The sequence below is a fragment of the Hylaeus volcanicus genome, chromosome 4, assembly GCF_026283585.1.
Source record: "Hylaeus volcanicus isolate JK05 chromosome 4, UHH_iyHylVolc1.0_haploid, whole genome shotgun sequence".
Lineage (NCBI taxonomy): Eukaryota > Metazoa > Arthropoda > Insecta > Hymenoptera > Colletidae > Hylaeus > Hylaeus volcanicus.
The window spans coordinates 29,715,229-29,739,209 of record NC_071979.1 but is presented as its reverse complement, the minus strand read 5'-3'; the positions used below and the strand labels follow the sequence as shown (position 1 = coordinate 29,739,209).

Genomic DNA, 23,981 nt, shown 5'->3' with positions numbered 1-23,981 from the left:
ATAACAAAAAATAGAGGCCAACAATACCAGGATCGTTTATACATACATACATGCAAATGTTTGTAATCGTTTTTTTTCCATTTTTATATTCGCAAATCCTCAAAACATCAGGATATGCAAAAAAAATGTAGGTTACATTTAATATTGGCGGGAAAGCGAGCTTCCAAATATGGTCTTAATACCAGTGGCGTCATCGGTGGCAAAATGCCCAAGTTTGTAGTGGAATAGTTTTCTATTTCCAACGCTAGATGACGCTCAATGTCAAAGGGTTGTTAGTACCAGTGGCGCCATCGGTATCAAAACGTCCAAGTTTGTAGTGAAAATAGTTTCCACCGTTCCTCTAAGATGGCGACGTGATATATTTTAATCAATTAACATTTATTTCTCATAAATGCATAATTAATACGATCCTTTACCTTGTAACGCTTCAATATATTAACTGGCACGTCACATTTATCATTTTTATGAATAGTTAATTATTGTAATAGTAATTATTTTCTCTTTGATTAGTGGCGCCATCTATCAGCAACAGTGGAAACTATTTTCACTATAAACTTGGGCGTTTTGCCACCGATGGCGCCACTAGTATTAAGACCAAAATTAGTATAGTTCAGTAATTGGCTACTATCAAATTTATAAGTTCCCGCGCTCACGAAGCGGCTGAATGAGCGGGTGAATCTTTCTTGCACCCTTTGTGTTCACACTATTGTTTTTTATCGACTTTTATATTTATAAAAATAAAGACTAATATTCTTTGTAAAAAGAAACAATGTTCACTGCATCCAGATATGGGCACGCAGAGCTGATAGACTCAGAGGGAGAGAGAGAGAGAGAGAGAAACAATGGCAAATTTTATTTCCATAACACAAAATGTTCCAGTGCGTTTTTATTTGTTTTTATTGTACCGCGGATGACAACGTGTTCCGCTTAAAGAATATCAAGATGACCTTTATTCTCTGTTAAAGATGTGTACGCATCGTCCTTGACTTTCAGTCAAATTGCACATTCGCGAACGTGATGGTCTGAAAAGTTTCCATTGGAAAGGATCACCTTAAAAACAATCCTATATATCAAGAATCTTTCATTGACATGTTACATTCCTTCGTTTGATATCAAGCGAATAAAAAAACATCAATTACGCTCGATGTATCACGAGACCCTTTCCTTGTTTTCTTTTCTCGTGTCTTTTCTTCCTTGTCGCATTTACGATTGAATAATGGATCGTTTTCTTTTCTGGAATTAATTTTCTGGTACACAAGGGACTTAATATGTTAGTTATTCATTCTACATCTAATCGAAGTATTCTGATCAATCTGTATTTAGTTTCTGACTCATTTAATCGAAATAACTTTAAGTTGCAATTTAAATCATCCGAAGAAGAAAGAAAATGAATCACATCAAACGATATTATCGTTTTACGCATCGAACCTATTGTATATCGAACCTATGGCGAAATTGATCCGATCGCGAAATCCTTCCGATTTATTTCACAGCACGATTGACGTATTGTGTGAAGTTAATTAGTTACGAAATTTCGAAGGAACTTTATTAGTCCTTTTAGTACTAAATGTATAATAGGTTCGCATAGAAACTAGTCTTATCGTATCGTAGTAACTTAAAATTTATCAGAAAAAGAAACCTAACCAAAAAGGAAGCCTAAGATACGTACTAACTACGTTACTTCTATACATATAATCGTATAATCTGCGCAATTGGGTAGATCCAGCGTATTAATTAACGATTCGAACTAATTAGTACGCTTCCACATCGAATTTAACTCTGCACATTACGGAAATATCTTCACAGATCGCCGAACTCATCCCCCGAGAATTCAGGATTTCCCGACCAGCGAACCCAAGCGAACCCTTCCGATCGTTTGATCCCCGTCATTGGTCAATCGTGCATCGATGGTGGGGAGGTATAAAAAGGGGTCACGTCCGCGTCCGCGGCGCACTGTGCGACAGTACAAGTTCGTGATTGCGTTCGATCGCGTCGTGATTTCCAAATTGTCTTCCAAAACGACATCGAAATTCTTACAGGAGACCGCCCTGTGTGATTGGCCAAAACACGATTCGGCACGTTTCGAGACTAACTATTATTTTATTCGTCGCGTATCTCACTTCGAGGAAGAATCATGTGCGTGCGTACGGTGGTCGGGATCGAGTCCAGTGAGCCGGTTGTGGTCCATCAGCAGAACAAGCTGCAAAAAGCGAAAGAAAAGTACATGAAACTGCACGACGAACTGGTGGCCAGAGAGCTGGAGATCGTCGAGGAGCAGAAGACCCAGGTGTACATGCCAGAAATCGCTGATGACATCCTGAAGACCAGCACCGTCAACTACAGCTCGCTTCTGAAGGTTCTGACGAACTACTGCGAGACGATACAGCAGACGAAATTCTTCAAGTGAGTATACATATACTGGTTCAGGGGTAGTTCACTTGGCTGAACTTTGTCTCAGGGGGCCATTTATTATTGGTTAAAACTTATCAAATCTTATAGTTGACCTGAAAAGTCCGAAAATCCAAGGTAAAAGTTTAGAAATCCAATAGTTTAAAAGATACTAGTAAAGGTCTCGAGAATTGATGACATTAGTGTGCTAGCACTGGTAAATAATAATAACAAGTGAATGCTATCGAGGGAAATGTAAATTCCCTAAATAAGTTTTCACCGTGATCAATTGGTTATAATGAAAAGAAGTGACTATAGAACTCTAGAAATGTAACTTTGTACCTCTACGTTGAAATTGAACAGCCCTGCAGACCGACAAAACGTGGTCCATCTAAAAGCCTCGAGTGAGGAGTCTCTGTACTTTTTCTCTTCTATTTGGCCGCGTTTATCTCGCAAAAGAATCGAACTCGGTAAACGACACGTGATTCGTCGCGGATATACACTCTCCGAGTCTTTCTCATCCCGTTAACTGTACAGAGGTTAGAGGTGTCCCAAAAATATTATAAAACCTTGAAAGAGGTGGTTCGGGGGGTGATTTGAAACAACTTTTTCCTTAGCGAAAATGTTGTCCGAGGCTTCGTTACGGAGATATTAACAAAAAACCCTGACCAATCAGAGCGCGCGTATACCGTTGGAGCGCTCGCGGTAGCGTATGAGCGAAGCCGCCTAGCGCGTAGCTTACGCTCCACCGGCATACTCGCGCTCTGATTGGTTAGTGTTTTCCGTTAATATCTCCTCAACGAAGTCTCGGACAACATTTTCGCTAAGAAAAAAGTTGTTTCAAATCATCTCCCGAATCACCCCTTTCAAGGTGTTACAACATTTTTGGAAGACCCTGTACACTCTCTGAGCCTTTCTCATCCCGTTAATTGTACAGAGGTTGGAGTAGCGAATAATGTAACAGGACGCATATAAATTATATGTATATCGAAGGACGAACGTAATATTAGTGTGTAACTAGTCCAACGGAATTTATTAAAGAGCGATAAAAATTATCGTTCGCGTTTAGTCAGTTATATATAATACTATCAGGAAGTTTCGTCTGAGGATTAAAGTACAGATGCGTGTGATATCAGTTTTATTTCTCAGCTGAAAATTAATTATGCATCATTTTCTTTTATTTTTTTAATGTTAGTGATACCATTTATCCGAAGATTCGTGATGATTTATTTTGAGGTTTCCGAAGTGTAATAGATAACATAAACTGTCAGTGATAGTAGTATTTTATTTAGAGAATTTAGACTACGCGATTCGAGTACAAATTTTGTTCCGATTTAATTGGAACAACGCCATCCATCATAAAATACGAAATTTCGTCTAGGTCGCACTCGCAAATCGTGTAATCGGTTATTGTTCGTCCAGATAAAGACTTTCGACGCGAATCAAGCATCGAGTGTTTGACAGATGATAATTACAATTGCGATAAGTGTTAACGGGGTAATGCGAGATTAGAATTCATTATCGATCGCGCTTATGGCAGATGCGTCGCAAAGATTTTGAATAATCTCGTTAGGAAAATTAACGAAATCGCGCATGCGCAGGAACGTAGAAAATGAAGTTTAATTCGTGAGTAAGCATTATCACGTGACAAATAGTTGTAACGTCTTCCTCATTTTTTCGTTGGTCGATAGGGATCTGAAGTGTAGTGTCTGCGACTGATAACGACCGTTATCGTACAGTATCGTACAGTAAAACGTGGTTTCGTATCGTTAATCATACTTTTATCATGTACGAATTTTCAATTCAAACTGGTGTTTTATATTTTGAATATAATTCAACAAATGGAATCGGATGTACGATTCGCACTACTTCGTGAACGATACAACATTCGTTCTTTCAAGACGGTCACTCAGTATCGTAAATCGATAACGTGTCGTGAACACGATAACGATAAAAATTTTATTTCACTACAACTTTTTTATTATTATTTCGTGTCAGTGTGGATATTTCCATATCCTAAAAACTGTCTTCTGTTGATTAATTTCTGCTTTAGTTGTCTTTTAAAAATAACGAATACTCGGCAACATTTTTTCACACGATCATCAATAAATAATTAATTCTTCGAAATTGTTCATTCTTCGCTGGTCTCGAGACAAAATGTTAGTTCGGCGAACGTATCGAAAATATTGAGTTTCCAAAGTTTGAAACAGTTACGGGTTTACCTAGCGTGAGTCACGGATGAAAGAAAGTGGAAAGATCTCTGGAGAAACAGGAAAGGAATGTTCGATGCAGGTAGATTCTATTTTTTTCCCGACCTTTTCAAATAGCGGTACAGAAAAGCTGGAAAAGCAGGAATAGCTTGTTCGGAATGTCCGTTTTGGTTCAAAAGAGTCCAACGGTAAATATACATAAATATTAGACTGGATGATTTTGAAGAATTAATTATTTATTGACGAACGTGTTAAAAAATGTTTGCCGCGTATTCGTTATTTTTAAAAGAAAACTAAAGTAGAAACGAACCAACAGAAAACAGTATATCCAGCAAAGAAATTTATCTAAATAAATCTATCGTTTTATTTAGATAAATTAGAACGTTTGCAAATTAATTTTCCATTGTAAGTACGTAAACGCGTAAGAGTTGATTTATCTACATATTGCGAACGAAACGTAGACGAATATTAAACGTAGTACGAATACTTCTGGGACTAACTAACGGCAGAAGTTCTCATGATCCTTGAAAGTAACGGCCGAGGTACACGAAATGAACCTGTAACTGTGTCGAAAGATTCAAGGCTAAATAGACGTTGTCCATCGTGTATCTGTAATAATGGTAATGAAAGTAAAAAAAAGGAAAGAAACACGGGGACACACTAGAGCACGCAATATGCTACGTGACTACACGGTCGAATAAGAATGGCAGCGGGCACCGCATGATACTAGGGCGCCACCTTTTCCAATTACAGTATCCGGAGATTACGGGACTGATAATATAGAATAGCGTAACCCTCGAGAAGCTGTGGCGGCTCGCAGAAACTTTTTTCCATAGGGAGCTCGTATTCGTGCATCGATAAAAAAGATAATGCAAAAATGAAAAATGAATGTGAAATTATTTGAATTTGGGAATATTGTCCGAGACTGTAGAAATTTACTAACGAGGGGACTTCAGTTCGATTATCATTTCGTACAATATTTTATTGCAATAGGTATTCTTTTTATAATTAAATCTTTAACTACAAAGGCCATAGTTACGTAATGTATCGTTTCTTTTAGAGTAAATTCAAACAAATTAATTTATAACAAGATATTATTTTTAATTAATTATGTCGTCGCCCTCGTTATCGACAACCTTTTGCTATCTAGTGTGCAAATTTTCAATGCCTGATCGATAAAAATCAGTCGCTGTGCAATGAGCTGATAAATGATAAACGACGTTACTTTCTGGTCTCTCTAATATTTTCAAACGACGTATTTAGTCACGCTGAACAACTAGCACGCTTTTGGTAATAGACGAAAATGTTTCGAACAAATCTCGCGTGGTTTCGAGAGTGACACGATCTGACGTCAATAGTTTTATTTATAGGAAGAGGTGTAAATGTTTCACGGAGGTCAACTTTTTTTTTTAAATGGAGTTGCCAGGTTTTCTTTTTACCGAATTCGCCTTGAATGTGGGAAAAGAAATGTCCTACAGAATGTCACGGGACCATCGTCGCTAGGCTATTGGGTCAACTTGTAAATCTAACGAGCAGGAAACTGAAAATAGAAAAATACGCGGGAGCAGTGTTCAGCTGAAAAATGAAGTGACGGCTTTATATGCTGATTCATAGGTTAATAAACTGGTTTGAATCCGTAGCGGTAGACTTAATCAGGTGAACATGTCGACGCGTGTCTCATTTACATTTTATACGCGAAGGATTATTGAATTATCTTTTTATTATCTTATCGTCGTAATTACACGAATAAAATGGAATGATTATCGCGACGTGAGAAAAATACACGAAGAACTAGCAACATTTCCGATATAACTTTTCCGTCGACGTGTTTATTCGATAAACATTTTCAATAAACTTTGAGTAAGACTCTGACTCGTACATCTTTCTCCTGATATTTATTGATCCAAGCTTGGTCTTTGATCTATTTCTGCTTGAAATGGACAAACGTTGATTGCTTATCAATCATCCTTCTGCATATTGCTTCAATTTGCATTTATCTTTAGGATTAAACGCTACCCCTTCTTTCTTTGTAGCCAAATATAGATAATACTGAAATACTATTTCAGAAATAGTAGCGATGTAGGAGTATAAATGAAAAATAAAGGCATGGAGATTCGAACCCACGATCCTCGGATTCACACTCGATCGCTTAACCTACACGACCACACATGTACCCTACGTTTCGTGTTCTCGTTTGACTTCTTATTGTTGAGGATACAGAGGAGGCGATACTACAATGATATAAAAATATAAAAGAAGGAAGTGTTTGTAAAGTGATCAGTATATAATTCTTGATTGTTAGTGTTTCTCAATGGCTGGCGATATTTTAGTATTCTTTAATTAAAATTATTTTTGTTACAATTAAAGAATTATAATATCGCGTAGACATTTTTACATGTAAATAGATAAAGAAACTTAACTTAAAGCTTTACTGCAAAGTGATTTAGGATTAGGGAACGATAAATATATGCACCCGTATTTTGATTGGCCCGCGAGTTCGGACTTTCAACTTTCTATCGCTGGCATTTCACGTCGCAACGTCACGGGCAACCGTGTATCGCGATTTGAATATAGCAAGAACGTATAGACTCCGATACCAAAAATAGAGACGCGACGTTAAATTTATCGCGTTTCGCTGTTAAAGTGCATTCACTCGCGACTAAAATTAGTCGCGTCGAGTAATAATTGCGTGTCATTGGCGTTGATTCTAGACACGTGCGCGACAGCTTCTGGGAATGCATCGTTCCGCGCACGCGTAAAAGAAAGACAAACGGAATGGCATACCGACACACATTTCATCGAGCGCGCGAAACGAAGGTATTTAGGAATCTGCGTCGGTTACGCAAGAAATGCAAGTTTGATAACGACATCTAACGTCACAGACACTTCAGATATGCACGTACGTGCGTCACAATTACGTTTTTCTTTTGGATAAATATTTTTTTAAGTAAAACAAGTAATAAAAAAAAATATTTTTAGAAACTGCAAACAGGTCGAGACAATTTTTGGCCGTCCATCAAACACGAAAATACTTGTTTCTGCGCGTGACAAGGATAAAACACGATCGTCTAGGTTAGTCACGCGATGATTTCTTTTTGGCAGATACAGGAAAAATTCTCTGGCAGTATGTTACAGTATGTTATCGGGGACCGCGAAATGTTAGCTCGGGGATTCCTGAAACCTGTTTTCGTTTCCTAATTCCGCCACTTTTTGCCGCCCAGCTGGCTTTCTCAACCTTGTCGCAGGTGCTCAACGACTTTGAAAGTCATCGTCTGTTAATCATGACGCGTGAGAAAATGAACGGTTACGGTTGTTAGTCGAAGTGAAAGTACCGACAATTAACACCAGCCTGCGCATGCGCTTGACGCGTTATTTGCATAGCCTTTACCCAGATAGCGGTAAAGCGACATTTAATTACTCGTCGATTATTCAATTGAAGCGCGTGCTTCACGGTGGGTAATTTTATGAAAAGACGAATACAGGGTGTCCCAAAAATGTTGGAGGTCGTTGAAGGGATGGTTCGAGAGGTGATTTGAAACAACTTTTTTCTTAGCGAAAATGTTACCCGAGGCTTCGTTATGGAGATTTTAACGGAAAACACTGACCAACCAGAGCGCGAGGATGCCGGTGGAGCGCTCACGGTAGCGACGGTAGCGTAGGCTACGCGCTAGGCGGCCGCGCTCCCCGACCAATCAGAGCGCGAGTATCCCAATGGAGCGCCCGCTGATTGGTCAGTGTTTTCCGTTAATATCTCCTCAACGAAGCCTCGGACAACATTTTCGCTAAGGAAAAAGTTGCTTCAAATCACCTCCCGAACCACCCTTTCAATGACCTCCAACATTTTTGGGACACCCTGTATATCTACAAATCAAAATTAGAATTATAAGTAATAACCAGGTAGCCAATTGTATACTCGGAATCGATTTAGAAAGTCCCATAAAAAACGAACGAACGTATTCGAATTCTAACTGCTAATTCCAACTGCAAACTGCATCGCGAAAAATCCGCCGGTTATTTGCGGTAGGGAATTCCGAGACGGAATTATTCATGGATAATTCTTGTCTTGGGGGGGGGGGAGACCCGAAACCTTTTTTCCCCCCGTGGGCGCCCATTTCGCAAGAAATGACAGGTAGTCTGCGAGGAATGTTAATGTCTGTAATCACAGGGAACATTTGGCCGAAAGCTTTAGCTGGCGCTCTATCAAAAGTCTCGTCTCGAATTTACAACGGGGTTGAAAGTGGACGCGTGCAATACGACGTGCGTCGAAGTCGTTCATCGTCGATTAACGCGTTCGCCCTAAAATAAGAGCGTTCGTCTCGCGGTTGTATATTCGCGCGAATGCGCGTGTCAAATTTGCAGAAATAAATCGTCTTAATCTGTCGATGGGGGCTGTTATCTTACAGGAAGGTCAGAATTCATCGATGTTTATTGTAAAAACACACTAGTTGCGATAACAGACTTCGAATTTGATTGCGAATATCGGTCATGATTATTCCCCAAATTGCACAAGTACCACACGTGCGGAGCATGGGTTCTACACGGTGCGGGATGATTGAAGATATCGAACGGTAATTGGCTTGTTTATGGAGACGTATAATCATTTCTTGATAGGAATCCATAGAGATATTGTAGATAGAGGAGGGCAGGTATGATCTTTCGATGTACCACAGCTAAAAAGAGAAAATAACAGTGGTACCGTACTATACAATACTATACAAAGCTAACCTTACAGCAAAATGATAGTCTGACTCCTACCTGCTTGGGACATTTCCACTTACTTACACAAACCTATCTACGATATCTCCATGCATCTCGTCAAAATCACAGTATGATATAGGCAGAGTCAGGCAGAGTGCTTTGGTCAGGTTGATCAACGTTGAAATCTGGATTATAATTGCAAGGTAGCGTGTGCGTGCCATCTTGCACGTTTCTCGGTGCCTACTGATAACTTGCTCATACCTCATAATGCCCGATGGACTATATCTTGCAGGCTTATGCTTAAGAACACGAGCGAGCAGAACGCTTGGCAGAAATGCTCGCGCATTTGCGAGTCGAATTACGACTGTGCAGATATCGATACCGGGTCCCTTTCACAGGTGGAATCTCCTGGAACGAGAAAAACAGTCGAACATGTTTATACTAGCGTTTATACATATATTAGGTCGTGTTTATATAAATAATCTAATTTCATAGATATTCATGTTGTAACAGTAATGGAGCAAAATGAATCGTGCACAATTCAGTAATATGTAACATAAAACATAAAATATTGTGCATGTATTCTTATTAATAAAACGAAAGAAACTTTTGGGACAACCTAATACGTTATACTCTTCCTCTTCTATAATTTTCTAATTACTTGTAATTAACTAGCACTGGAATTGAATTAATTCTTTTATTCGATATTTTCAGGATGTTTAAATAATTACAAAATGGGGAAGCAGAGAGATAAATTTGAAAAGAATGCCTTGGCTTGACCCTCGAATAGAGTTGTAAATAATTGATGTGAGAAAGTTAACACTGGCTGCCCGATGATCCAGAATGATTGATGTAATCACGAAACGGCCGGGATAACGTTACCTACCGTAGACAGCTGTTATCAATGCTGCCTCTACGGTTTCATTGACGGTATCGCTGCTATCAGTGATCCAGCGCTTTCATAAATTTGTTGCTTGCATTTCACCTCTAGGAGGAAAAATATTATCGTTGACTCGTGCTCGAATCAAGTAGAAAAAGGATTTTTTTCTAAATATATCTTCTAAATAATCTTTCACCGATAACTTTACATCTCTATTCTGCAAAGAAAAATGTTTAAAATAGTGTAATTTTAAGAAAATTAGCGTTAGTATTAGAAGTCACGCCTACGCGACTCCTGCGGCCAATAAACTGGATCCTGTGACTGCTAACTGGCTAAGCCACGCCTCCCGTGGCATAGCGAACCAATGTGTGACGTCGTGCTGACGTCGTCACGTCTACGTGACTACTCTTCGAAGTATAAATAGAGAGATGCAGCGTGCACGAATGGAGAACGCGAAATTGCGTGTCGAAATATCGCAACTGAGTGATCCGTCGTTCGTCTCGAAGCATGATTGATCGACGTACGTCTTCGCACAATAATCGAGGCACAAAGTGGGTCCAATTGCGCGTACTTCGAGACGAAATGACCACCCGCGCCGTATTCATAACGTCAAGCTCGGGATTTTGATAACACTTCTACACTACACAGTTAGGACTCCTTATACAGTCTTCATGGTTACCTCGTAAACTTGGAGATTGTTAACCTCGAGAAATAAAATTAGCATCCCTCTTGATAAACAATTTGTTTTTCGTTTTACGTTCAAATTTACCTTTCCTTGGAAGAAGGAAGAACGCCACGAGTTGATTTACTAACCTCGATAGTTCATACGAGTGTCCTTATGCTACAGAGTGCATAATCCTGTTCTGGAATTCCCCGAAAAGCATACAGCGCGCTGGAAGCGATCGGTCAAGAACCTTTCGTGCTAAGAAAAACACATTAAAAATTCCTTCCACGATGAACGGGTCCAGAGACTGGCAAAATTCTTATTTAAACCTAAATTTCGAATAGCTACTAAAAGATGAAGAATTGTTTAGCCGTTCTTTGTTGCGTAAAATTTAGAATGTTTAACGAACGAATTTTTTATAATTAAAACGGTTACCGAAGCTATAATTGTAAAAATCTTCCGTTACTTGAACAAACACGTTCCGTAAAAACGTTCCGATAATAATGAACAGGTATTATTTACAATCGTGACGAAACGCCGCAACATCCTCGCAGACGACCACCGAACGGTGCTAAATGTAATATAACACCGACCAAGAAAGCCTCGAACCTAATGTGCAATAAAACATGACGTCTATTCGCACGCAAACGTTGAACCACGTGTGTCCACATAATCGTAGACAGCGCTACTTACTACTTCCCGTAGAACAAACTCTCCACAGAATATTACTGTCACTGGGATAAATTGTGACCCCCTTTCTTGTGTAATGCCATACTCCCAACAAAAGAATTGCTGGATAAAAATAGAAAGTGGATCTTAGAGGAACCGCAAGTTTTTCAACTCAATGATGAGAATCACGAGACTCTGTAACTGCTTACTAATTCTAGTTTGTTAATTTATACAGGGTGTCCGAAAAATGTTGTAACACCTTGAAAGAGGTGGTTCGGGAGGTGATTTGAAGCAACTTTTTCCTTAGCGAAAATGTTGTCCGAGGCTTCGTTGAAGAGATATTAACGGAAAACACTGACCAATCAGAGCGCGAGTATGCCGGTGGAGCGGCCGCGGTAGCGTATGAGCGCGGCTGCTTAGCGCGTAGTCTTCGCTCCACCGGCATACTCGCGCTCTGATTGGTCACTGTTTTCCGTTAATATCTCCTCAACGAAGCCTCGGACAACATTTTCGCTAAGGAAAAAATTGTTTCAAATCACCTCCCGAACCACCCCCTTCAAGGTGTTACAACATTTTTGGGACACCCTGTATAACGTAAATTCGTATATGGTTACATGATTTTTCCATCAAGCGATCGATTTTCTGGGGTCGATTTAAAATATTTCCACAAATAAGATTTCGATTTCGAAATATGTATCGACGCTCTACGCGCACATGTGGACCTTTCATAATGAACGGAGAAATGATGCAACCAGTCCACGGGCTACGTGCGAATTGATTACATCGATATGGCAGTCTGGCGGTAAATATTGAATGCTCCCGTGTTTGCGCCGACAAGCCCTCGGCAAATATGTTTTATAGTTCGCACGCGGTGCTCGACAATGAGTTCGTGGCATTTTTTTCTGTCCATCCGTCGCGCCGCGACTTCACGGACGAAGCAATCGTTTTATCTTTTGATCCATATATTTTTGACTTTTATTTTACGTGCTGTTGCGACACGACGCGTCGCTTCTTCGCAACATTATCTCGGGAGCTGGGAATTAACAAACTTACCGTCTGAGCTTGTTTGTTCGCGAAAGAACAAACAAGGGAAATGTACGTCGAGGTAACGTCGATCGGATTCTTTTCTCAGATTCTTTCCTCAACTTGATATTTCGATACATCGGGTGAGGCTCTTTCCAATTTTCTTGAATTCTTGAATTCTTTTTTGAAGGATTTGGGGTTGCCCTATTTGCATGTAATCTTATAAATGCATTATGTTGCATTAGTGTCAAACTATTCGTAAAGTTTTTAGACGGACGTCACAATTGCCACGAAAATTATTTGAACAAAGATATCATTCATACCACGGACGCAGAGAAGACATAAAGCTTCCAATTGGTTGAATACGCGTCGCCAATCTGATTCTACCAATCGGAAGCCTTAGGCCTTCCGTGCATCAGTGATGGTATAGACGGAATCATTTGAGTCAAGTGTGCCACTCAGGTCATTCTTCTTAGTTACCGACAAGAACCTTTGATCATACTTATGTAGCTTATAAAAATGCAACAGTACAGTTTCATTCATTATTTGATGTACATATACAATTATAAATGTATATATATAAATTATAATTTTTTAAGAATTACGAAAAAGACACAAATCGTAGAGCGAATCGCTGGTAGTTGTCCTAACTGAATTATCCAATTGTTACATAATGTTATATAAAACTAAACCAGAGAACAAATCGCGGTTTCATTGACCTTTTTCTGCATGCCACGTGTTTGAGAACAGGAGTGAAGTGGCAAATACTCGCATACGTCAATGTAAACCAACAGGTGTGAATACACACATGAACTGTGACGAGAGTGTACGAGTCAGAGATAGGTAAAATTCCTACCCAGTATAAAAGTATATGTGCATTTTCCTTTTATTCTTTCATATCGGAACACAGTCCCTTGTAACCACTTCCAATTTCATCTTATTTACGACGAAACAAACTGTTATTTAGAAAATAATCACTGCATCGATTTACTAGCACGAAGGGGTTAAGTGGACTGTTGACTCAGACGATATAACATCTGGTATCGCGTCGTCTGGCGCCTGACGTGATGTCGCTCGAGTCTCGTGTGAGTGAAGTTAACGGAGAACCGGATTCGATAATCAGAGTCGGTCACGCGAGTCGTGTAAATTGTATCGATCAAGTTGGCGCGAATTTTCAGACAATTTTCAATTCGATCAAGCCTAGGGAGCAGTAATGAATAAATTTATTTTTGTTTTTTAAATTTGAACAGATCATAATATATTTGACGATTGCTTTGTTTGTCTTCTACTGAAATTGCAAGGAAATGTATTCATTGCATTAACGATAAAGTCTAAACATGTCGATTTATCTGGAAATGAAAGATTATTAACGTAACCAAGCTTACAAGAGATTCGTTGTTCCAATCGTAATTATAGATATTCGACGCAGTTCGAATTAATGGAACGGATCCCCGTTGAAGATGATAATGGTGCTAATGGTCACCCTGTTATGGAAAATTATAGATCGTTAACTCGGGAATGATGGATCGAGCAATCCTCGATTTATGTACAAATATTAGTGTCTATAATAAATTTTTAGTATCTGGACCAATGACAAATAATAATTAGAACATAAACTAAATAGGGGAAAATTAATAAAAAATATCAAGTTGAAAGGGATTATTGTAAAGATAAAAAATAAATTTTTTTTAAAATCTAGCTTTCAGCTTACGATACTAATGTAAAATTTCGTTTTCTCTTTTCCAGAATTTTGTTTTACACAACTCAACCAGCTCATGTAATAATGATAGCAGCAGTGTTGTGCGTGACATCAGCTCTGGTCCCAATCAAAGACAGAGTGCAAGCTGCTGGTCATCCTCACTCCAGAGCAGCCTCCTTCATTTACTTAGCTTCCTTTGTGATGCATCTTGGTGCCCAAATCTGGATGACTTTTGTCTCAGGTATGCATACAAAGAATATGAATTTACAGTACAATTGTTACTTTACCTGTTACTTTGCTTACTATTTGAATTATTACTCTTGCAGGTCTTTCTCTATACTTCGCATTACCGAGACACGTATTTGGTGAAGTGCAACGCATTCTGTTCCCTAGATACTTCACCATCAACGCGTGTCTCAGCCTCACTACCCTTCTTATATTTATTAAACATCATCCAGCGCATACATGGGATACCGAAATTGCTATTCAGGTTCGTAGAATAATAAATAATATATTCCTCAAAAATTGAAGAATGTACATATCATATTGTACTTGATGACTAAAATGAAAATAATATTTTCAGGTTGGTGCAATGACTGGTGCATTTTTTCTAGAGTTGTTGATACGACTCTACTTGACACCACCACTTCTGCAATTAATAGTGCAAAAGAACACTTTAGAACGTGCCGCCGGAGTGGGAAATGAAATTGGTCGCCACAACCCAGGCCCATTGAAGCACTGTCCACACTACTTAAGAATGCACAACGCCTTCCGTCGTGTTCACGTTTCCATCGCGATGGGGAACATGCTGACCATGGGGTGTACAGTTTTGCATTTATATTACATAGCAAGCAAATTGTGCGTTCTTTAAAACCACGAGAGCCTATGCTAATTTTACTGAACGTATTTATTCAGAATTTCCAAAATAATAAGCACTGTTTCAACGCTATTTTAATGAGAAAACATTGAGCAACATTTAGTGTTTGATTCTGAGTATAGGAAGAATGCTCTTATGATTTTAATTTTCGCGAACGTCAGCAATTTTTAATGAAAGTATCTGACGTACATTCTCTTGAAAGGAAAATAATGAACCCATATTATGTTGGTGAATTGTACAACAAAATATGCTTTGAATTTTTCCTGTGTTCTGAAAGGTGAACGAGAATTCTAAGAATAGAAACTGCGCTTGATCTATGAGCCTATAGAACGAGCATTCGGTGTAATCTAGCCACGTTCTTGTCGTAGAAATTTCAATTGCGAAACCTTAGGAACATTTAAATGAATATGAAAAACATGACTTCTTTATTTATTATCAACGCGATGCATTAATTATAATAAAAGTTCGAAGAACGACGGTATCTTATTATTAATTGCACTCTTTTTTTTTTTCTAGAAATGTGCGTATGTGTGGATTACACGTATGCATCTGGACAAAAAATTTGTTTAAATATAATTTTGTTATTTAAAAGGAATGAATGTTTAAAAAATCAGTGAAATGTGGTTTAGAGTGAAAGTGTACTTGTGTTTATTGTCTTTATTGTCTAAACCAGTGTGCACGAGAAATTTAGACGATTATCCTAGGATCTTTGGGACACTAATTCTTACCAAAGTTTATTGTAAATTACTATTAACAATACTTTAAAAAATATAATTGACGTAGCGACATGTAAATATTTATTGATATTATATCGTATGATCGATTAATTGGAACATTCGGAAAAATATCACTGACTATACTGGTAGGTAATGAAGAGCTTACTCTGTATCAGAGTTAATCATATTTATTAAAGTAGCGGTAGTACATAATAGTATGATCTTACAGCTGTATGAAGTCGTCAGATATTTTATTAAAAACAAACACGAGATTAATTGCGAAAAAAATTAATGTATTTCAATTGGCTAATATTCTGACTCATGTACTCGCATTTCATTATTGTAAATAATGCATCTCGCCCATTGCGTAACTGTAAATTATAATACATCGGACATTAATATAAATTCTGCTTTTTTTAAAATTCGTAGTGTGTCAATTATGAATCCTATCATGTTACGTCGTCTATGGAAGATATGATTCTTAATGAATGTATTATTAGTGCATTTCAATTTCCTTCGTACTAATTTAAATAATTTACGTATAAAAAAACTACTTTTTAATTACAATTTCATGACATAATCTTACATCTTAAAGATTTTGAAAACTCGTAAGTATGTAATCATATTATCACATAAGTTGTTTCGTTACTAATTCTAGTATCACCAATACTACCACTATAAGTTTTGTCATTGTAATAAAAGAGTTTAACGTTTTCTTCCTCTCTTATTATATTATGAATACACACACGTACTATAATATAATAATAATTTCCGTATATATTTTAAATAAGACTGGAGAGTATGGAAAACCTATTATTATATTCTATTATTTTCTACAAAATCAAGTAAGTATGTAAATATAAACATATATACAATCGTGTAACGTAACTGATATATTTCATTTTGTTCCATTTAATGAAAAACGTTTGTTCGAATTTTCTCGGCTAATTTACGATCCCTTTGCAAAGTGGATAAATTTATAATTGTTTTTAATTTAATCGATAATCGTTGGTATATAGTTACAAAATAAAATACATCAATCACGATCATTTACATTATTATAAATATACATGTGATTCGTCAGTCTCTATATATCGTGTATCTCCAGAATGCAATGATATTCATTTATTGATTATTGAAGATGTACGAAATCTTATACAAATTTTATACTACTATTTAACCTTTAACTATTGTTCAATGAGCTTTTCTATATTTGCATCATTTCAGTTGATCAAGTGTACATTTGCTTGATAATCCTGAGGACTTTAAATACATACATAAATATCAGTGGCACAATGATAATACATTGCATTCTTGTTACATTAACATGTACATATACTTGATATTTTCGGCCTGGCCTTATTTAAATAATTTAGACTCGTAAAACTAATTAAATCGTATAAAATGATTAAAATCGATTCAAAATTTTTTACAAATACAGTTGAACTCTGTATAATTGTTTGATTACGAGATATCCGTGCGCTATATCGTAATAGACCCGGATCGTTCAAGCATTTTCCTTATTGAATTCTCAATATTTGACAAAATAACTAGTATTTGTACATGTCTATTTTACAGGTACAAAAAAGTAATAAAAACGGATGGCAGGAGCTTACATCCATACAAATATTGAAACAAAATGGTGATCCCAAATGACTTTAAGTAACAATTCGTAAAGAAATTTTGTTACATCTGAGAAAATGGAAACCTAGTAGAAAATACTTTTTTTATACTCTAAGGATTTCTGCAGCTTTGTTGTAACAAATTGCAATCCAATCGGGCTGCGTAGCGCCCCACTGTATTTGATTCACTTCTCCTTCTGCAGCTGTGTAAGCAAGGATCGGATCCTCGATAGCCCTTGGCATTTGTTGTATGTCCCAAATTAATGCTTGATGATCGTCTCCCGCTGTACAAATATGGCAAGACGAGTGTGGCGCCCATGCTATCCCATTGACGCTCGCTCTAAAAAATGAGATGAAAATTGAAAAGTATTTTCAAGGATACAAGGTGTAATAAAGCAAATGTTAAGATAATAAAATGAGTCGCATACCTATGGTTATTTAGCCTTGCGACCGGTGTACACGGGACTCGGACATCTAAAATAATCACTTCGCAAGCATCCATCGCTACCGTCGCGAGATAATTAGGATCCTGTTTGTTCCACGCCAGTCTTAGAAGAGGCGTGTGCTGTGGATCCTCGTAGATTATCGTTGAGTGTTCTAAATGTCGTAGGTCAAACATCCTTACGGAACCATCCGCGCCAACAGATGCAAACATATCACGACCACCGCCAGCGCGACTAAACGCTATATCATATACTTCTTTGTCATGAGCAATTAACTGCGTCTTCACGTGTCCGGTGACCATATTGACTCTACCCAAAACTTGTCCTGTTTCCAGGCCCCAGATCGTACACGTGGTGTCTATACTCGAAGTACCGATTAAATTTGGATCCACCTCATTCCAATCGAAGGATGTAAGGGGAGCACAGAAGTCTGAATTCTTATTATTGTTTAAAACACACTCCAATCGTGTTTCTGGTTCAGCTGCTCGCCACACTCTCAGGTAATCTCCAGATGTAGCCAGGAGGTCAGGAAACAAACCTAATAAAAATGGAAAATTAATTTAAGATATGGAGATTAACATGAAAAAAATAAATAGAATAATAATACCTTTGCTGTCTGGTATCCACATAATCTTTGTTGTCGGATAGGGGTGATCGAAAGTACTTTTGGCACTGAATTCAGAAGTCTCTTCGTCAAGGGAAACTATTTGTACTTTGTTGTTGTATTCTTCCACAAAACTACCAAGAGCCAAACGAAATCGTTTATCAGGACGGACAGACCAGTTCATACTGTACAAAGGCCATGGTGCCTCATATTTATAAATTTCTTTCCTTTTAGGCGGTACGCTGTGTAGAGCCATACTGTTGTGTATTTTCTCCACTAAAACGAATCCATACTAAATATAAAATTGTAATTAACATGTTCGAATGTTTATGTTTACATAGTAATATAACTGTTAAAGCTACTGCAAGATAAACATGTAATTAAAGTCTTTTACAAGATCCTAGTCATGATATTATTTTTCATTTAGCTTTGATGTAATTTCATAACCATCAACAAACGGAGGAAATAACACTGCGATTTCGACACTAACCTCGAAATCCAAGGGGTTTAAAACAAAACTGCTTTCGAACACGATCTATCCGTGATTTGTAAAGATTCACTCTTTCATGGTGAACATGTTCCTGAGAAGAATGATTTACTTGTACGAATACTAACTAAAAGAAGTTAATATTCGAATTAGCGAGCTTCATAGAGGCATACAATTAACCAAATCTGTCGCGATAACATAAAATGGCGCTCTTTCAAATTTGAGATTTTTCGCTGTCACGGAGTCTTTGCATCCAAGATGTTCCATATTAATTTCGATAATAAATTAATTTTAATAATTATAATGCTTTATTTTATGGCGTATAAAATGATATTAATGTGACGTTAAATCATGTTTACGATTGTTCATGTTGAGAGGTTTCATAAATTGCTTGTTATATTATTATACCATATACAGGGTGTCCCAAAAATGTTGTAACACCTTAAAAGGAGTAGTTCAGGAGGTGATTTCAAACAACTTTTTCCGTAGCGAAAATGTTGTCCGAGGCTTCGTTACGAAGATATTAACAAAAAACCTCGACCAATAAGAGCGCGAGTATACCGGTAGCGTAGGCGACGCGATAGGCGGCGGCGCTCATACGCTACCGTGAGCGCTCTGATTGGTCAGTGTTTTCCGTTAATATCTCTTCAACGAAACCTCTGACAACATTTTCGCTAAGGAAAAAGTTGTTTCAAATCACCTCCCGAGCCACCTCTTTCAAGGTGTTACAACATTTTTGGGACACCCTGTACATATATTTACCAGCCATATCAATAAATGAGTCTGTCGGCAAATAAATTATATTTCAAATAGCCAATTAACTTTCCACGCAAAATAATTATATTCTTTTATACTACATATAAAGGACATGACTCAATAAAGGCATATCTTCATCACAAAAATTTCTTTTTTTTTTCTATGTGTTCGCCTTTCATGGACTTTGGAAACTTCCCTTATATATTTTTGGTTGAAGATCGGCCCTTTTCTCTGAGCGTTATACGCAATCGCACAAAATACGCGGGAAACCAAATATCTCTATATTAGGTTTGTTATGCCTAACTTCTTTCAGAAAATGAATAAGATTAATTTAATGAATTTTCGAGCAGGTATCATTCACTGATATATGCGTATTCATCAGTGTTATGAAATCTGATACTTTTAGGCGGGAAAAGAGGCTCAGCTGATTGGTTGAGAGCAGTTTGGCGCGAAACGGAACGAATCAGCTCCAATGGGAGTGTCTACAGTAATACTTTTCTGACATTCAAGTAACTGATACTGACTGATACGTGACGAGTACGGTATCTTACCAAGAACTTCTAACAAAAGTATTCAGTTTGCTTTTTCTGTGACAATTAGCAACGTTCAAAATGCCATTTCAAGTTTCGAGGAAGGAAGATATTTTCAAGCGTCTCGAGAATATTTCTCTGAAGAAAAAAGTGAGTATTAACATACTTTTGTATCCATCAAATGATCTCTGTTCAACTTTAACACTAAACATGTCTGAATATGAATAAATATCTAAAATATAATCATTTATATATATATATTAGATGTATTTATAATATTTTTAAACGAACTAAGCGTGCGATTAATAAAACTAGTTAATTTTACACGTCCTTACATATATGTACTTTTATCAATTTTACAAATCTCAAATCATTCTAGATTCATTACAATAATATTCATTATTATATCTTTTCATAATCTCTGTTTTATTTATTTAGCGAATACATTCAACACGAAACGTGATCACGCCGACGTATCAAACATTTTCTAGTCTCGAAATTTTCTTGTTCTTTTCTAAACAAATAAATTCTGCCTTCATAAATAATGACAAATTGTAATTAAACTACTGACGTTGTTGTTTTTAGTTTGTAATAGCGAATGAATAAACAGTTACTACTTTGACATGTGCTCAGTGTGATTCAAGTATAAAAAAATGTTTGGTTGACGTAATTTTATGTAAAAATTGTTTTATGTCTAAAAGTGTAATTAAATATCTTTGTTCGTGGATTGACAAAAATCTAGAGAAGCATTGCTTTTAATGAAATATGTGTGGGATGGTATGTAGTATACAAGGTTATGTTTCTTTGATAATTAATTGCAATAATATTCAGCTTTCTGTAAGTAAAAATGAAGGAAATTTATTTTTAAGCTCTTCATGCTCTTTATGCTCTTGGCACACATGTGGACATTTAGTTTTTTATAATTATAGTTACTGTCAATAATAAAAAGAATAAAAATTTGATAATAACAAAAAGGAATTGTCCCTGAAGAGGTGAAGGACATGAAACTTATAATACATTTTAAATTTCTCATTTATATAATATACATTCTCTTCAGCAATCAGATACTATTTAAGTCAATTTCAGCTTCCAGTTGATCCTCTAGCATATTTAACACATTAAATATTAAATTTGTTTGAATAAACTTATACACATAATTCTTCATGACAAACCATGCATTGTTGCAAATTATTGTGCAATGTAACAGGATGATTAATTTCATGATCATGTGTGTAGTATCTTTACTTGTAATATTGTTTGGAAAGATTCATCCACCTTTTGTAAGTTATAAATTTAATTGGAGCTTTACAATTAAATTATTTTCATTTCTGCAAAAATATATAAATTATATTTTGTACCATGAGTATTAAAAAAATAGTTTTATTGGTATTGTTTACAACGAATTTTATTTTTTCCAGACATCCCCCAAAAAATTATGTGTTTCGCCAACTATTTTGCAAGAGAATGGAGCAAAAAAGAAGGTAAACAATTTTATTCTGTAACATGAATTAACCATGCTTGTGAGGAAAAATATTCTGATAACATTTATGCATTTCATTAGATGGTCAAGACAAAAGCTGTAAGAAAAGTACAATTGAAGGAAGATGAGTTTGATCCACAATTGGAACCATTACTTAAGGAAAATCCACGAAGATTCGTGGTTTTCCCCATACAGTGGCCTGACATTTGGGACATGTACAAAAAAGCTGAAGCCTCTTTTTGGACCGTGGAAGAAGTAGATCTGTCCAAGGTATAATTTCTGTATTTGGAGTATTTGTCTATTTAAAAATATCTGAAAGGGTAGTTGTAATATTTATATTTTTTGCAGGATATCCTTGATTGGAACATTTTAAACGACAGCGAGAAGCACTTTATATCTCACGTATTAGCATTTTTCGCCGCCTCTGATGGAATCGTGAATGAAAATCTTGTTGAACGATTCAGTCAGGAGGTGCAAGTAACGGAAGCACGTTGTTTTTATGGCTTTCAAGTTGCCATGGAAAATGTGCATTCAGAAATGTATTCTTTGTTGATTGATACTTATATTATGGACGTCAAAGAAAGGTAAATAGTAAATGCAATATAATCATTCAATAGAAATTCCTTTTTATTTTGTATTTTTGTTAATAATAATATCGAATTTACGATTTATAGGGACTTCCTATTTAACGCGATCGAAAATCTGCCCTGCGTTGCAAAAAAAGCCAATTGGGCACTAAATTGGATAAATCATGAAACTGCCACTTTTCCTGAACGCGTAGTTGCATTTGCTGCCGTGGAAGGTATCTTTTTCAGTGGTAGCTTCGCCGCTATTTTCTGGTTGAAGAAGAGAGGTCTTATGCCAGGTCTAACGTTCAGCAACGAACTTATTTCTAGAGATGAGGTTAATATATTTGAAAACTAAATACATATAGAAGATAAAAATTTACATGGAAACAATTAACAAGCTTCGTTCAATCTTTTTCAGGGATTACATTGCGACTTTGCGTGTTTATTGTTTAAACATATCGTACAAAAACCATCGTGCGAACGAGTCATATCGATCATTAAAGATGCCGTTGTAATTGAACAAGAATTCTTAACAGATGCTTTACCCGTCGAAATGATTGGCATGAATTGCAAGCTTATGTGTCAGTACATTGAATTTGTTGCAGACAGATTACTTGTTGAGCTAGGCTGCGAAAAGGTGTGTAAAGTTATTATCATATAAAGCAGTAATAATATCGATCTAGATTTTTGTTCATTAATCAATATATTATTCCTCAATTTTCAGATTTATTTGTCTGAGAATCCGTTTGACTTCATGGAGCATATTTCCTTGGAAGGCAAAACGAACTTCTTCGAAAAGAAAGTTGGAGAGTATCAGAAGTGGGGAGTTATGCAAAACAAAATAGAAAACAGTTTCACGGTTAACGCTGACTTTTAATTGAATAAATAACGATGGAATGACTCTGCGCTCCAGGGGATCTCGTCAGTCTTGTCTCAGCAGCTCTAAGTCGTGTGCAATTGACTCAGTATATCATCGACCAAGAAGTTGCGATACAGACTTGCATAGCGCGCAAAGTGAGTCTTTGGAGTGTAAAAGGTTAAAAAAATGCGGTAAGATCTCTCCTTGAGATTTTTTCGTATTTACCAGAGATACTTAGTTTAAATATCCATATAGATAAAGACAAACTGTTTTTCTTGTGTCCTTTTTCTTACGCGGACCGATCTGATTCGTTATAATTAGGTCCTGAAAAATGATAGTAGTAGTATTTATTTTTTTTGTTTCGTTTGATCTTTTATTTTTCGACGATGAAATTGATGCTCCAACACATGTATGTGTAAGTATCTTTTTACGTTTCTCTCGAAATTAGAATAAGTGTGCATTAGGTGTGATATTGTCTTGTGTAATGCTATATGTTAGATAAAATGTTGACTATAACTGTTATTGACTAATAGAGACGAATTTTATCTGCAAATATCGAACTTAAACAAGTGAAAGTTTGAAACTTCCCAAAGTAATATGTAAATTAAATTTGTACAGAAATGCACGCATGTCCGTGTTTAAAACAAATGGTCAAGAATAAAGACTGTATAAATATCTCAGTATTCGGCTAAATAAGGCTTTTGTATGTATGTACATAATTTAGTAAAAATACAAGATTGCATTTTAAACGATAAGAAGTAATTTTTGTGTAGTAGAGATAAATGGAAAGCTTTTTGATAAAACTTT

At 36.6% G+C, this 23,981-nt stretch overlaps 3 protein-coding genes and 1 long non-coding RNA gene across 11 annotated transcripts; 2 read left to right on the top strand and 2 right to left on the bottom strand.

Annotated features, from left to right (window-relative positions):
• The first annotated feature begins 1,937 nt into the window (after positions 1–1,937).
• Positions 1,938–16,537, top strand: LOC128875049 (transmembrane protein 205). Its single transcript, XM_054120360.1, has 4 exons — positions 1,938–2,403; positions 14,279–14,472; positions 14,558–14,721; positions 14,815–16,537. The coding sequence occupies exons 1-4, from the start codon at positions 2,135–2,137 to the stop codon at positions 15,100–15,102; spliced, it is 915 nt and encodes a 304-aa protein (XP_053976335.1). The 5' UTR covers positions 1,938–2,134; the 3' UTR covers positions 15,103–16,537.
• Positions 8,903–11,886, bottom strand: LOC128875050 (uncharacterized). 5 transcript variants are annotated; one of them, XR_008456744.1, is made up of 4 exons: positions 10,464–11,886; positions 10,183–10,393; positions 9,377–9,704; positions 8,903–9,268 (listed from the first exon to the last, which is right to left on the bottom strand). It is a non-coding gene; the product is annotated as an uncharacterized LOC128875050 (long non-coding RNA). The 5 variants fall into 5 exon arrangements; XR_008456745.1 differs by having other exon boundaries at positions 10,990–11,886; XR_008456743.1 differs by having other exon boundaries at positions 9,354–9,704; positions 10,183–11,886.
• Positions 15,997–19,183, bottom strand: LOC128875048 (DDB1- and CUL4-associated factor 7). Of its 2 annotated transcripts, none has more exons than XM_054120359.1 (4): positions 18,984–19,183; positions 18,497–18,785; positions 17,875–18,427; positions 15,997–17,786 (listed from the first exon to the last, which is right to left on the bottom strand). In XM_054120359.1, exons 2-4 carry the CDS (start codon positions 18,747–18,749, stop codon positions 17,552–17,554), a joined length of 1,041 nt encoding a protein of 346 aa, XP_053976334.1. In that variant the 5' UTR covers positions 18,750–18,785; positions 18,984–19,183; the 3' UTR covers positions 15,997–17,551. The 2 variants fall into 2 exon arrangements, with proteins under 2 accessions (XP_053976334.1, XP_053976333.1); XM_054120358.1 differs by having other exon boundaries at positions 18,497–18,769.
• Positions 19,184–20,230: 1,047 nt separating this feature from the next.
• Positions 20,231–23,849, top strand: LOC128875763 (ribonucleoside-diphosphate reductase subunit M2-like). Of its 3 annotated transcripts, none has more exons than XM_054121628.1 (7): positions 20,231–20,416; positions 21,685–21,747; positions 21,828–22,016; positions 22,095–22,330; positions 22,421–22,649; positions 22,734–22,952; positions 23,040–23,849. In XM_054121628.1, exons 1-7 carry the CDS (start codon positions 20,348–20,350, stop codon positions 23,190–23,192), a joined length of 1,158 nt encoding a protein of 385 aa, XP_053977603.1. In that variant the 5' UTR covers positions 20,231–20,347; the 3' UTR covers positions 23,193–23,849. The 3 variants fall into 3 exon arrangements, with proteins under 3 accessions (XP_053977603.1, XP_053977605.1, XP_053977602.1); XM_054121630.1 differs by lacking the exon at positions 20,231–20,416 and adding an exon at positions 20,718–21,043; XM_054121627.1 differs by lacking the exon at positions 20,231–20,416 and adding an exon at positions 21,136–21,546.
• The last annotated feature ends 132 nt before the right edge of the window (positions 23,850–23,981 follow it).

Coding starts and splice junctions, on each gene's coding strand:
- LOC128875763 (XM_054121627.1), top strand. CDS start 21,430: ATGACAAACCATGCATTGTTGCAAATTATTGTGCAATGTAACAGGATG. Junction 21,547..21,684: donor GAAAGATTCATCCACCTTTT/GTAAGTTATAAA, acceptor TATTTTTTCCAG/ACATCCCCCAAAAAATTATG. Junction 22,017..22,094: donor AAGAAGTAGATCTGTCCAAG/GTATAATTTCTG, acceptor TATTTTTTGCAG/GATATCCTTGATTGGAACAT.
- LOC128875049 (XM_054120360.1), top strand. CDS start 2,135: ATGTGCGTGCGTACGGTGGTCGGGATCGAGTCCAGTGAGCCGGTTGTG. Junction 14,473..14,557: donor CTGGATGACTTTTGTCTCAG/GTATGCATACAA, acceptor TTACTCTTGCAG/GTCTTTCTCTATACTTCGCA. Junction 14,722..14,814: donor ATACCGAAATTGCTATTCAG/GTTCGTAGAATA, acceptor TAATATTTTCAG/GTTGGTGCAATGACTGGTGC.
- LOC128875048 (XM_054120359.1), bottom strand. CDS start 18,749: ATGGCTCTACACAGCGTACCGCCTAAAAGGAAAGAAATTTATAAATAT. Junction 18,428..18,496: donor GTGGATACCAGACAGCAAAG/GTATTATTATTC, acceptor CATTTTTATTAG/GTTTGTTTCCTGACCTCCTG. Junction 17,787..17,874: donor GCAAGGCTAAATAACCATAG/GTATGCGACTCA, acceptor CTCATTTTTTAG/AGCGAGCGTCAATGGGATAG.